The sequence below is a fragment of the Orcinus orca genome, chromosome 10 (assembly GCF_937001465.1).
Source record: "Orcinus orca chromosome 10, mOrcOrc1.1, whole genome shotgun sequence".
Taxonomy (NCBI): Eukaryota; Metazoa; Chordata; class Mammalia; order Artiodactyla; family Delphinidae; genus Orcinus; species Orcinus orca.
The window spans coordinates 47,184,394-47,198,505 of record NC_064568.1 but is presented as its reverse complement, the minus strand read 5'-3'; the positions used below and the strand labels follow the sequence as shown (position 1 = coordinate 47,198,505).

Below are 14,112 nucleotides of genomic sequence, written 5' to 3'. Positions count from 1 at the left end.
AGAAAGCCTGCACGCAGCAACGAAGACCCAACACAGCCAAAAATAAATAAATACGTAAATTAATTAATTAATTAAAAAGTGCTTTGCTGAGGGACTTCAGTGGCGGTCCAGTAGTTAGGACTTGGCTCTTTCACTGTGGTGGCCTGGGTCGGGGAACTAAGATCCCAGAAGACACACGGCACGGCCAAAAAAAACAAAAAACAGAAAAACCCCACAAACATGGTGTCAGTAGATCGGTGCACGAGGGTGAATGGACCCAAGTTTGGTTTGGTAACACAATGCCCATCGAATGGTAAGTAAATAAAATGTGGCATGTCCATACAATGGAATATTACTCTCAATAAGGAAGAATGAAGTGCTGATACACAGAAGTTCCTTGAGGATAGGGTTTCTGTTTGCCTTGTTCACTGATGACCAGTGCCTGGCATATAATAGTTGCTCAATAAGCATATGGTGAATGAACAATATAAATCACCTTATTAAACAATTTATTTTTAAAAGATTTTATTACATTTCGAAAAATGGCCATATTAACAGTCATAAAAAAGGCCCATGAGAACACTTCAAGTAGGAATACAAAAATAATCTATATTAACAAGTTTGCTATTCATGCACACTGCACCATCACTAACCTCACTGTAAGTTTTGGAACCTGCATATTGTTGGAGCTTCTGATGCAAGACTCAAAGGAGATTATGGCAGTACTGAAGGAAAAAAATAACCTGGCCGACATCCACTGTAAAACTGCAGCTACGGGCTTTTATTTTAAAAACACAAAAGGTTTTCTCAATATTTACAGCTTTGAAACGGTAACCTCTAACTGCAGGCTGCGGGCTGCCACAGGTGTGCACAGGTGCAGAGAGTTCATAAGTAACTTGAGGGTCAGCCCCCCAACCCCCACATACACAGGTAATAGTCGTGGCTCTTAATTCAGCTCTGCTAAGTGCACAAGGAGAGGTCTTACTTCTATAAGAGGGAAAGAAGTCTCCAAACAAGGTAGGTAGTTGATCGGGATCCTTATGATTCATTCATTTCTTTTCTTTTAAAAATAAATTTTCAGCACGCAACTTTTCTGACTCCTGGTCAGTAATTTTTAAGAAAAGGAAAAGAAAAAAAATTAAGGCTCTAATGCTTGCAGGAAGAGTTATTCTTGGCATTCATTAACTTTAAATTTCAAACTACGACTATAATTTTCCGTTTGTAAACTACTTTAACAGTAAACAAGAATCTCATGTGTATGATAACTGACTGAATTATGCTTACAATAGCAATGGCTGAATTTTTTTTTTTTTTTTAATTCAGGAGGTTCCCTGAAGAAAGCAGTTAAGTGATTCAATAGTTAAATTAAATTTTAACTAAATCATCATTTAAAAACCAGAATGAGTTTATTCGGCACAATTTTCAGTTTACCTCAGCAAGCCTGATGTTTTCCTTCTTTAGTCGCACAACGTACTGGATCTTCTGATGTAGGTTTCGGTGACCTACCAACTTCCCATTTTCCTCGGCGAGACACTCCACCTGCTTCCTTAACATTTCCATCTCCTGCAGGTAAATCAATCCAGGGAAGGGTAAATGAGCTGCTTTTAATTTTTATTTTAAAATAACATTATTTCGTGCCTTCCAAGAGCACAGGGAGGGAGAGACAGAGCCCAGGTTCCCAGCTTTCGTGACCACACATCTTTGCGTGCACTGGAGCAACTGTGAACCACGGGATGCCCAATCACAGCCAAGAGACTTATGCTGATCGGCTCTGTTAATAAAAACCAACACACAAATGCACCTGGCACGTTCTCTCCTTTTCTTCATACAATTCTTCCAGCTTTGATCTTAGTTGTTCCTTTTCTTGGAACGCTTTAGACTCCAACATTCTAACTCGTTCAACTTCCTCAGTCATTGTAACGTAGTCGGTCTCTTTGTTCTGAAGGGCACTCTGGAGCTGTTCTAGGCTGTAACAGTAACTATAGCGTTATGGTCTCCCAAAGGCACGTAATTATAAAACAGTACTCAAATCAGACACTTGCCACCCAAGCCCAGAATTTTTATTTGAAAGTATCACTAATATTCAGCCCTCCCCTTTCTGACAGCACAGGAAGACGGCAAGAGCTGCAGATACACTTTTTTTATGGTTGTTTTACCCAAAACTTTCATTTTGGAAAGCTCCACAAACCGTTTTTTACACAACAAAAATTTAGAATGGAAACTTTTAGATCTAGCCCTCAGAGCAAACTGTTACTTAAGCATTATTACAGTCTGCATGGTTTATTCAGTGCCCCATATCTTAGAGTAATCATTTCTGGTTTCAAAAACTGGTTCTCAGATGGTGGGACACTAGTCATTTCTTCAAGGATGTGCTATTTAGAATTTATACACTTTATGCAACTATCAATTGAAAATAAACATTAAAAAGAAGGGTTACCCATGGATGGACCTAGAAATTGTCATACTGAGTAAAGTTAAGTCAGACAGAGAAAGACAAATATCATATGGTATCACTTATATGCAGAATCTAAAAAAAAATGATACAAATGAACTTATTTACAAAACGGAAACAGACTCATAGACTTAGATTATGAATTTATGGTTACCAGGGGGAAAGGGAGGTGGGAAGGGATAGTTAGGGAGTTTGGGATTGACATGTATACACTGCTATATTTAAAACAGTGTTGGATAACCAACAAGGACCTACTGTATAGCACAGGGAACTCTGCTCAATACTATGTAACAACCTAAATGGGAAAAGAATTTGAAAAAGAATAGATACATGTATATGTATAACTTAATCACTTTGCTGTACACCTGAAACTAAGACAACATTGTTAATCAGCTATACTCCAATATAAAATGTTAAAAAAAAGAATAGTGTTCAAAAGGGGAAAAAAAAAAAAAGGGTTACCAAACAATTATATAGAATTTCACAAAACTAACTCAATCCTATAAGCTCCCCAAAGAAACAAATGTTTTTTATTTATTTTACAATGCATATGGAATAGAAAGCTGATGATTTAAGTGATGTAATACACAGAATTAAAAATACCACTTAAGGCCAACAATTTCTTGGGCGGTGTTTTCAGACTACATTCTGTGGAACCTCAGGAGGACAGTGTGGGAGTGAGGGCACTGATGTTCTCCCAATTCATCTGGAGCTGTTCTGCTTTTGTCTTATGTGTTTTGCTTTCGTTTCATGAAAAGGCTTTGTGGCATGGCAGACACTGCAGCTGCCTACCCAACAGCCAATCCCTTGCTTTTTATAAAAACTCAGTTTATTCAGAGGACAAGAAAGGGAGAGGAGAAGCACACCCAGTTCCCAAAGATTAGTAAATAATAACTGGTCTGAGCTAAAACCATGGTTATCTCTACCCCACTGCCAGATACTGGTTTTCTCAGGTTGCCCTGCAGGCATGCTAATTCTGGATAAGGAGACACAATGAATCTTGAGGGTTTCTGGGAGTTTTTTTCCCTGAAAAAAGAAAGTCCTTTTGAACCCACAACACTGCAAGCTGTGATCCTGTTTATGTTGCTTGGAGCTGCAGCAGCCATCTTGTAGTCAACAGGCCACAAGCAAGAGTACCAAAAGCAGAAGAATGGGAAGGGTCTGGGTCAGTGATGGCATCACTGAGTCAATGCACCTCCAGACCTCTTGTTATGTGAAATTAAACATCTGCCTACACCACTGTTGGCTTGGTATTCAGTTCTTTGTAGCTTTTTAAAAGCACTGCCACATACACGTGTGGCTAACGCAATGTTTAAAATTGCTACTGTAGGCTGGGACTGATAAAACCGTGTGCGCCCTTTTCTGGAGGTTGCTTCACTTGCCACTGTGTGGGCTCCTGTAGTCCCAGGGACACTGTAGCACTGGTTACTAGATCATGAAATAAATTACGCATCAGCTTAGATAGCTTTTATTCTTTTTGCTAGAAGGTCTCAAATGGGTATTATCTACACTTCTACAAACTATACAGGTGGATTCTCATAGATCCTGTAAGTGATCCAGATTTCTGTCCTAGCCCTACAGCTAACTGGCAAGGAACCAGTCCCCAAACTGCTCAAATGCAGATGAAAGTGTTGAACAAAGTTCTGTTCCACACCTATATTCTATTAAGTATATGATTCTATGGTACAAATGACTCAATAACTGAGTAACAAATCTTTCACAAGTTGGGTGGTCTTTGTCAGCTGATCATTAAAAAGATTTTTTTTTTTTTTTGGCCACACCATGCGGCATGTGAGATCTTAGTTCCCTGACCAGGGATCGAACCCATGTCCCCTGCAGTGGAAGTACAGAGTCTTAACCACTGGACCACAAGGGAAGTCCCTAAAAAGAATTTTTGATGACATATCACTATGTAACTTCTGGCATATTAACTTGGATAGAGTTCAAATAATTGAAGGACAATATTCTAACAAAACTTCCACTGTTATTTACTTAGTATGTGAATAAGATTTCTCAGCCTTTATATCTATGAAAACAAAAAAGTAAGAACAGAATTGATAGTGAATACTGTCTGATTCCAGAATTAAGTGCAACAGAATGAGCTAATTAAAGAAAAAGCATTAAGATAAAATGCATTGAGAGATGCATTTCCAATAAAATTTTACTTGTATAATAATTATTCATAAAAATTTACAATAAATTCAGGATAGTTTAATAATTGTAATGAAAACTCAATCCAGAAAAAATATAACACTTAGAGCCATATGAATATAATAAATTTTTACAAATTACTTGTAATTTGCATACATATTTTCATTGCTGAGTTATGATAGGGCAGTCAACAAAAAATTTTCCAAACAATATATTAAATTAGGATATAATTCTGCATGGGTATAGAATGGAAACTTAATTTCAAAGGAAAAAGGAAAAATGTTAAATTTTAGACTTACGAATTTCTTCAAGTATTTTTTTAAATGGGTAGAAAGTACCAAATCAGTTGGATAACTTTTAAAAGAACACCACAAAAGCTTTATTTCTAAATGTCACTATTTTCAGTAGGTCAAAACTTCTATCCTTTGCAATAATTTAAACTTACAATGAAAAATTTTAGACACAGTCAACTCCAAAAATGTGCAAGAGGGTATATGGTGTTTCAAAATTCTTTTAGGAGGTAAAACAAGTGAAAATGTTTGAGAATCGCTGTTCCTGATCAGATCTATTCTATTCAGAGAGTAAAATATCTTTCTAACGTTTTATCACTTTGTTAATACCAACCAGTTTACTTATTTTGAACTTGATAGAAAATACAGTGTATCTTGTTTATCACAGAATGAGGCAGTTTATAAGATTACATAAATTAAAATATAAGAACTATATGAATAAAATAAAATCATGTCCATAGAAAACATATAAAGAGACATAAGGTCAAGACCAGAAGAATTTATAGTATTGATCCATGGGTCTGAGAGGGCCTCAAGGTTTTAAATCAGAGGAAACCAGAAGTGAGAAAGAAACCTGGTCAGTTATATAGTTCTCATTGTCCATGAGGAGAAAACCCATCAATTCCCCCAGGGAAGCTAAGGTTTTCCTGGCACTTATTTCTTTAAGTTTGTTTTTGGAATGGCTTCATGTGAGGAACCCCTTTAGCAAGTGGTATTTAAGAAAAGAATTTTGTAAATATCTATTATGTTCACATACTACTGCAGAAAGGAAAGAATTTACTTACCTTGTGGATATTATAAGCATTTCTTCCTTTAGAGGAATACTGGTTGGTGTTAATAAAGAAACGATCAACAAGAACTTGAATTACAAAAGAGTGTACTTACTCTGCTTTCATTTTTAGCATTTCTTCAACCAATTTATTCTATAAGAAGATTAAAGAAAGAGAAAGAAAAAATGACTTAAGTTCTTAACATTGCTAAACAAAAGACTGAAAGTAATCAGTCCGCTCTCCCTAATGGTAATAAAACCAATTAAAGCAAATTCCTTTACAATACATGCATCTCAATGTTCACAATGGCACTATTTACAACAGCCAAGACATGGAAGCAACCTAAATGTCTATGAACAGATGAATGGATAAAGAAGATGTGGTACATATGGACAATGGCGTATTACTCAGCCATAAAAAAGAATGAAATAATGCCATTTGCAGTAACATGGATGGACCTAGAGATTATCATGTTAAGTGAAGTAAGTCAGAGAAATATCATATGGTATCACTTATAGGCAGAATCTAAAAATAGATACAAATGAGCTTATTTACGAAACAGAAACAGACTCACAGACATAGAAAACAAACTTACAGTTACCAAAGAGGAAAGAGGGAGAGGGATAAATTTGGAGTTTGGGATTAGCGGATACAAACTACTATACGTAAAATAGATAAACAACAAGGTCCTACTGTATAGTACAGGGAACTATATTCAATATCCTCTAATAAAACATAATGGAAAAGAATATGAAAAAGAATACACATATAGGTATAACAATCATTTTGCTGTACATCAGAAACTAACACAATATTGTAAATCAACTATACCTCAATTAAAAAAAAAAAAGGGACATCCTTTTCCACAATCCCAGCTACACACACATAAAGGGGGTACCTATTTACAACCGTTCATGTATTGTGCCCTTTAAGGCCTCAAATAGGCACTCGATACTTGCTTCTAAATGGAGAATTCTGTGTGAGCAGTAGGCTTACTGTCTAGGCATGAAGACTAATTCACTCTTAATTCTCAGCTATAGCTAAATACTGATGGTAAATATCAAACTTAACAGGAATACAAAAAGACAAAATTTCAATAATAAAATGGTTTCTAAAATATATAACCATAAATGCTAACTATAAAAGCATTTTTCACACAAGAAAAAAACAACTATTATGTAAAAAAAAATCATACTTTAGCAAGTCTTTCTTTGATTTCTTCTTGTTCATTCTTCAGCTGCTGTGTGTCTGAATGATTCTGTTCACTGCGTTAGATTAGGAAGGGAGGATGGGAAAAGTGTCAAACATATTCAAGTATCGATTTTGTATCTATTACATGCAGCAATGCCAAAATGTGCAAAGAAGAGCTAATTCTATGGTGATTAGGTCAAGTTAGCACAGTCAATAAGCGTGATCAACACATGAAGATGAAATAAGGTATCTCCCCAGCATTCGGGATTCCTTCCATACAAAAGTGAGATGAGCAAAGCTGGGAAATCTAATTACAGGGTTTGGTTGAGAATAAAGTATTAACTTAGAGCGATACCATCTGAAGATCCTATGTGAACAAAATGGGGCTGAAAGGACAGTCCAGGTGCCTGGCATGAATGTGGTTGGCTGGGTCGGGATGGTGGGGGAAACACAGGACACACATGGGGGTGGGGAGGGCCCCTCACACTGTCCTGTCCTGTGGAGCCTCTGATGCCCCCTCTTTGCTTTGGATTTCAGGTCTGGGGCTGCTGTAGCCCTTTTGATTTATTATTTTTGGCCACGATACGCAGCGTGCGGAATCTTAGTTCCCCAACCAGGGATCAAACCCGTGCCCCCGGTCACCAGGGAATTCCCTGCATTGGATATCATAGTCAGCTGGAGATTTTCTGATGCCACTTGGGCTTCCCATACATGCTGACACCAAGAAGGGGATTCTCTGAGCACCAGACATAAATCCCGTCATGGAAAAGAAACACTCCTCTGTACAAAGAAAATTACATTCTGGACTATACATCAGTATCATGTGAATTTGATTAATGTGAGGCCATCTCTGTGAGCCTGACCAGGTTGGATAATAAATTGAGTTTCTGTGGGCAGCCCCTGGATCAGGAGACACCCCCCCTAGGAGAACCTGCCTGAAGGCCTCTGGCTTCTCTAGAAATCTCTCTCTCACTGGTGAGTAAAGGATCATTCCTTGAAGGAAAACAGAAGCTACATTAGTTTCTTCCACTTAATGAATCTGACAGCCTAGATAAAAATGGTAGTGAGGAAAACACCCCAAAACATTAGGGCAGATGTGTTTTCTGTTGTCTAATCTGGGGGGGGGGGTAACTTTTTCTGTCAAGAACCAGACATAGGTTTTGGGAGCCATAAGGTCTCCGGCACAGCTATGCAACTGGGCTGCTGTAATGCAAAGGCAGCCACTGTGATATTTATATGAAAGAACTGGACTGCTCCAATGAAACTTCAGTTACCAAACAGGCTGACCCCTGGGCTATAATTTTCTTCTATTCTAATCTTTCATGAAGAAGGTTCTGTATGGCTCCTCACAAATGGGACATAAGGTTATGAAATAAAGTATTTTAAATTGTGGTTTTATACATGATCTGGTAACGTTCTAAGTTCCATGCTCAAACTAACTCTTGATAAAAGGTACAATGCTTTTCTTTAATATGCCTGGACATGGGGGTGGAGCATATGGAAACTAGGTGAGCAGACTGTGGACTACCTGCATCAAAATCACCCAGAAGGGGAAGTGAAATCCCTACAAGAGGATGCTTAATAAAATGAGCACCTCCTATGCTCACTAAAACTTGAAAAGAACCATTTAGGGGAATTTCCTGGCAGTCCAGTTGTTAGGACTCTGAGCTTTCACTGCCGAGCGCTCAAGTTCAGTCCTTGGTCAGGGAACTAAGATCCCCCTGCACCCTGCCACCCAGCAAAGAAACATTTAGGAATAGGTTGTTAGCACAGCCACCATCACCAACCTCAAATATCCATTGTCTCACTTAGGTTTGGACAGTGCACGTCAGGGCTGCTTCTGGACAGGGATGGGGAGCAGCGGGAGTAGGAAGCGCCTGTTAAGATCTGACAACAGCAGCAGAAGCAGACACCCCTAACCTGGGATGCTGAATTCACAAAGGGCTTCCATCCCCAATACAGACTCCCTTTGACAAACCTCAACTTCCTGCGTAGTCTCATAGACCACCCTCATCTCCATCCCTCACTCAGGGGTGGGATCATAAATCTACCATGTCTACTTAACAGCCACCATTTACTGAGTGGCTCCCCTCTCCTAAGCACTGTAACGAGCACTTTACACACGTTATCTTTGGTCTTTAAAACACCTTGTATAAGAGGTGTCATCTCCCTCACTTTATTGCTAAGGAAACTGAGGCACTAAGAGGTTTAAAGATGTGTCCAAAGTCACACAACTTTCAAGTGTCAGAGACACGATATAACCTGGGTGCAGTTGCCCTTGACAAGACGCTGTGCTGTTATCAGATACAACTAGAAGACTGAGTTGAGGCCAAAACACACACCTACACGCAAACATGCACATCCACACCCACACCCCCCCACACACACACACACAGAGACCTAACAGAACGCCCCCCTGTTCAGCTTCTCCTAGGAACGTGCCCTTCACCAGAAGCCAAGAAGCAAAACCAAGAAAATTCTCCCTTTTTCTGCTGGCAGAACCTTGAGCCTTGTCTTGTTGACATATTTGCTCCCGCCTCACCCCTTTCAAATACAAGTAGACAGTTTGGTTCAAGTATTTCACGTGTTTGAAATTCATTTCAATAGCTCTATAGCAATACAAAAGTTAACAGAGTGGGCAAGATGGTGATGACCTTATTTTCCCTATCTGGTAAAACAACCCCCTCATCAGACCTGATTGCGAAGCAACCCCTGGAGCGGCTCCTGGATCAGCAAGAAACATCACACACGCTGTGAAACCTATGCTGACCTCATTCACTCAACTATCCCCAGGCAGGCCAAGATTTAGCTCACAGACTGCTCGTGGCTCTTTCTCACCTGTTGTCCTTTTGTCTTTTAATATCATCCAGCTGACCTTGCAGGAGCCAGTTTTTCTCTCTTAACTGCTCGGCTTCCAGGCGTAGGTTTTCCATTTCACACAACTGCTCCTAATAACATCAAATCAGGTCTTTTCAGAAAACACCTTATAGTAGGCATTATTTTGCTCCCCAGGCCGTGATGAGACAGGTATTCCTCTTTTAAGCTCCCTCCATACACTGAACACTGCTCTGGGTATCACTGGAGAAAAAGTAGACTATGAGAAGCTCTCAGGGGCTCCGAATGTGATTAATTTTCACACCCCCATTGTCTTAAACAGAGTCTCTTATCAATATCACATAATTTTGACTTCCCTGGCAGTCCAGTGGTTAAGACTCTGTGCTTCCACTGCAGGGGGCACGGGTTCAATCCCCGGTTGCGGAACTAGGATCCCATATGCCAGGCGGCACGGCCAAAAAAACCCCCAAACAAACCTTAATTCATTAAAATTCCTTTATGAGAAAAGATGAACAAAAGCATCTACTACTTTGGTAAATGTTCTATTTGATTCTATTTATTAGATTCTAATTTTTAAAAATTGATGTGCCACAGCCTCAAAATACTTAATTGGATTCTGACTTGAAAATCATGAGCATAACCACCCAGAGGAAATAAATACTCGTCTGCAAGGAGTGAACTTTTTGATTTACTTCTGCTTATCTATTGTTTGATTTCTTTTAACCTGATCCAATTTCTTCTAAGTACCAAGATCATGCCACGTTCCTGAGATAGCAGCATACTGAGAGCCGCCCTGAATAAAAAAGCCAGGAATGATCCCCTCTATGAGAAACAAAGCTTAAGAGTGATACTGTCTTCCTACACAGTAGGCTAATTTTGTTCCTAAACAAAAACTCACTGCAGAGCCATGAGGTCACAGACTATCTGCTATGGGGCATCGCATCCTCCCTACACTCCCTTCTGCGCCCACACTACACCTACCCAGGCGCTTCTCCACGCACTTCCCACCCCAACACCACCCTAAATATACTCTCCCACACACAAAAACCATACCCCCCAAGTACGGGGCGAAAAACACTAGAAGGAAGTTGAAAGAAATGGCAAACAAGAGAAACAGACAAAAGCAAATCTCTCTAACATATAAAGAATGCTTGTACCTCATTAAGAAAAAGTCCAACAACAGAAAAATGGGTGAAGGATATAGTTCATAGACACAAAAAACCAAAAGATGCTCAATCTGACTCCTAATAAGAAAAATACAAATTTAAAAATACAATGAGATAACGTGCTTCAGCTATTAAATTGGCAAAAATCTAAAAGTTGGACAGCACTGTCATGAGAGTAGTTAGTGCAGCCTGTATGATATGACACCATAGCATGAAAAACAAATGGGGCAGGGAGACAATGCTTACGCGCCTGGTTATAGGTGCTGCTGAAAAGTTCTCAGAAGATAAATAAGAAACTAGCTACACCTGAAGCCTACAGGGACAGCAAACTAGGCAGCTTGGAGTCAGGGGTGAGAGGAAGACTTTTCTCCATCTACCCTGGAGTTCCGTCCCTTTTGAATTTTGGATCCTCAGTCACCATGAAAGATACTGCTTATTTTGAAACATTAAATTCATTGAAAAAAATTACCCAGTTACCTTTATTCTGAGGATTTCAGCATTTTTGACTTCTCTGTCTTCATTTAGCTTTGTTATAAGGTGTTGCAAAGAAATCTTGGAGGCTCTCCCATCTTCTATCTCTTGTTCTTGTGTTTCCAGGAGTTTCGCCAAATGTGTTTGAAAGTGTGGTGGTGTTTTAGGGCTCTAAAATAAAATCAAATTTCATCCAAATACCTGATTAAGTGGTTATAAAGATTTCATTGTAAATATACTTGCCAAGCACGTAGAAAATACACAGGCTACGTATATAGCTCGCTATTCTAATTCTTGTCCAAGTAAAACAAATAAAACACTGGTACCTTTTTATCAAAAAAAGCAGAAAAGCTGTTAGTGGAAATCTTTTTCTGTAAAGACAAAGCTAGTCTTAGCAATTTCCAACTTGCATCGCTCACAAAATTCCTTATTCCTCCTGACATGCACTCTTCCTTATGAAAAGTACCTGGGGATACTTGGCAGCAGAATCCATCACATGCTCTAGTTGCCTCATTTTGAAGTTATATTCATTCTTCTTCTGTTCTACTTCCTCTTTCTTTTGGTTTAGCTGGGAAAATTGAACAGATATAAGATTACAAGTTAGAAAATAATACATGTACATGGTCCAATTAGAACAGACAATCCTCCCAAGGCATGCAGAAATGGACTTCTTCCATTATTTTTTCAGGGCTTGATTGATAATTTGACATTTCTCTCACAAATTTATTTACACTTTAAAAGAAACTTCTTTTTTAAGCTTCACAAGTAATCAAAGGGTCATTTGAGGAAAGTTACAAAATATATTATAAAACTACACTAGCCAAAAAAGAGGACAAAAGTCATCTATGGGACTTCCCTCGTGGCGCAGTGGTTAAGAATCCACCTGCCAATGCAGGAGACACGGGTTCGAGCCCTGGTCCAGGAAGATTCCACGTGCCACGGAGCAACTAAGCCTGTGCACCACAACTACTGAGGCTGTGCTCTAGAGCCTGCAAGCCAGAACTATTGAGCCCGCATGCCCTAGAGCCCACGTGCCACAACTACTCTGCCCATGTGCTTCAACTACTGAAGCCCAAGCGCTTAGAGCCTGTGCTCCACAACGAAGAGTAGCCCCCACTCGCCACAACTAGAGAAGCCCATGAGCAGCAACGAAGACCCAACGCAGCCAAAGATAAAAATTAAAATTAAAAAAAAAACAAAGTCAGGCATAACCTTTGCCACAGTGGTTAGAACTTGCTGGCATGTGTCAAGGGCATAGGGTGGGCAGGAGGACAGCCACCAAGTCTGAACACACAGAAGCAACCAGGTTGTTAAGAGTCGACAGCGCTGCTGCCCCACTACCTACTCGCCCTGCTAGCCCACCTTTCTGAATGTAGAGAATTAGCCAAGGCGGGGACCTCATGAGCTCAACCGCCACACAGTCCTGCTCCCCCAACCCCCAAAGCCCATCCTGAGTGACGATCACCCTGCATCTCACCTCATGCTGAAGCTCCTGGATGAGGGCGTCCTTCCTGGTCAGCTCCTCCTGGGCCGACTGCAGAAGCCCCGAGTGCTTTTTCGAGGCCTCGGTGAGCATGTTCAGCTGCTCAGTGGCGTGAGCCAGGTCCTCACAGAGCATGTCCCTCTGTTAGGGGACAATCCCCACAGGGGAAGACTCTCTTTAATTGTGGTGCTCCAATATCGATTTGCAAATCATTACTATGTATGATTTTTTTTTTTTTTTGCAGTACGTGGGCCTCTCACTGTTGTGGCCTCTCCTGTTGTGGAGCACAGGCTCCGGACGTGTAGGCTCAGCGGCCATGGCTCACGGGCCTAGCTGCTCCGCGGCATGTGGGATCTTCCTGGACTGGGGCACGAACCCACGTCCCCTGCATCGGCAGGCGGACTCTCAACCACTGCGCCACCAGGGAAGCCCCTATGTATGATTTTTAAAACGTTAAGAAAGTTTTAAGTGAGAATCTTTTTTTTTTTTTTGCTTGTATGCTAATCCATTCCAAGACAAACCAAGCAGTTAATACTTAAGTCATGAGGTCCAGAGACAAATACTACAGTAAATTCATATAAGTGGGCTTCCCTGGTGGCGCGGTGGTTGAGAGTCCGCCTGCCAATGCAGGGGACACGGGTTCGTGCCCCGGTCCGGGAAGATCCCACATGCTGCGGAGCGGCTGGGCCCGTGAGCCATGGCCTCTGAGCCTGCGCGTCCGGAGCCTGTGCTCCGCAACAGGAGAGGCCACAACAGTGAGAGGCCCGCGTACCGCAAAAAAAAAAAAAAAAAAATTCATATAAATATCCCAGTTGAGGTCTAACTGCCCTCTGCTGCCCTCTCCCCTCAACCCCAGGTAATCTCTTACAGCTGATCTCTCCTTCCTTGGGAGGACTCCAGGCATGGGTCTCTAGTTTACCTGTTGTCTCACCAATAGATTCTAGTCCATTATACACGGGAAGGTAAACAGTTGTAAAGATGAGTACCCCTCAGCTAATTGGGGAGGGGCTGGCCAGTTCACCAGACTGTGATACAGTGTCATAGGCCATCAGATTTTCAGGGGAGTAGCTTGATGGAAAGTGGCAGAGAGAATTAGAAGTCCTATAGGTTGCATACATAATTCCTATGTACACAGTGTATGTAATCTCTACCAAATTAGAGCAGAATCTATTCCCCCTAACTTTCCAAATGTGCATGTATATGTGCAGAGATATATATAATAGTGTACATTACATATACATTAAACATGCAGTATTATATATGTCATAGATACAATATGTGTACTGCACACATGTACCTGATAGATCACAAACATCTCCACATA

General features: G+C 40.4%; 1 protein-coding gene across 1 annotated transcript in view; it reads right to left on the bottom strand.

The window, feature by feature from the left end:
• Positions 1–471: 471 nt before the first annotated feature.
• KIF15 (kinesin family member 15) overlaps positions 472–14,112 on the bottom strand; it is a 74,750-nt gene continuing 61,109 nt past the window's right edge. The window contains exons 27-35 of the mRNA XM_004277897.4: positions 12,783–12,929; positions 11,772–11,873; positions 11,312–11,476; positions 9,672–9,781; positions 6,838–6,907; positions 5,758–5,795; positions 1,781–1,946; positions 1,411–1,542; positions 472–1,079 (exon numbers count right to left, since the gene is read on the bottom strand). Of these exons, the coding sequence (XP_004277945.1) occupies positions 1,029–1,079; positions 1,411–1,542; positions 1,781–1,946; positions 5,758–5,795; positions 6,838–6,907; positions 9,672–9,781; positions 11,312–11,476; positions 11,772–11,873; positions 12,783–12,929 (981 nt within the window). The 3' untranslated portion in view covers positions 472–1,028. The remainder of the gene's footprint in view (positions 1,080–1,410; positions 1,543–1,780; positions 1,947–5,757; positions 5,796–6,837; positions 6,908–9,671; positions 9,782–11,311; positions 11,477–11,771; positions 11,874–12,782; positions 12,930–14,112) is intronic.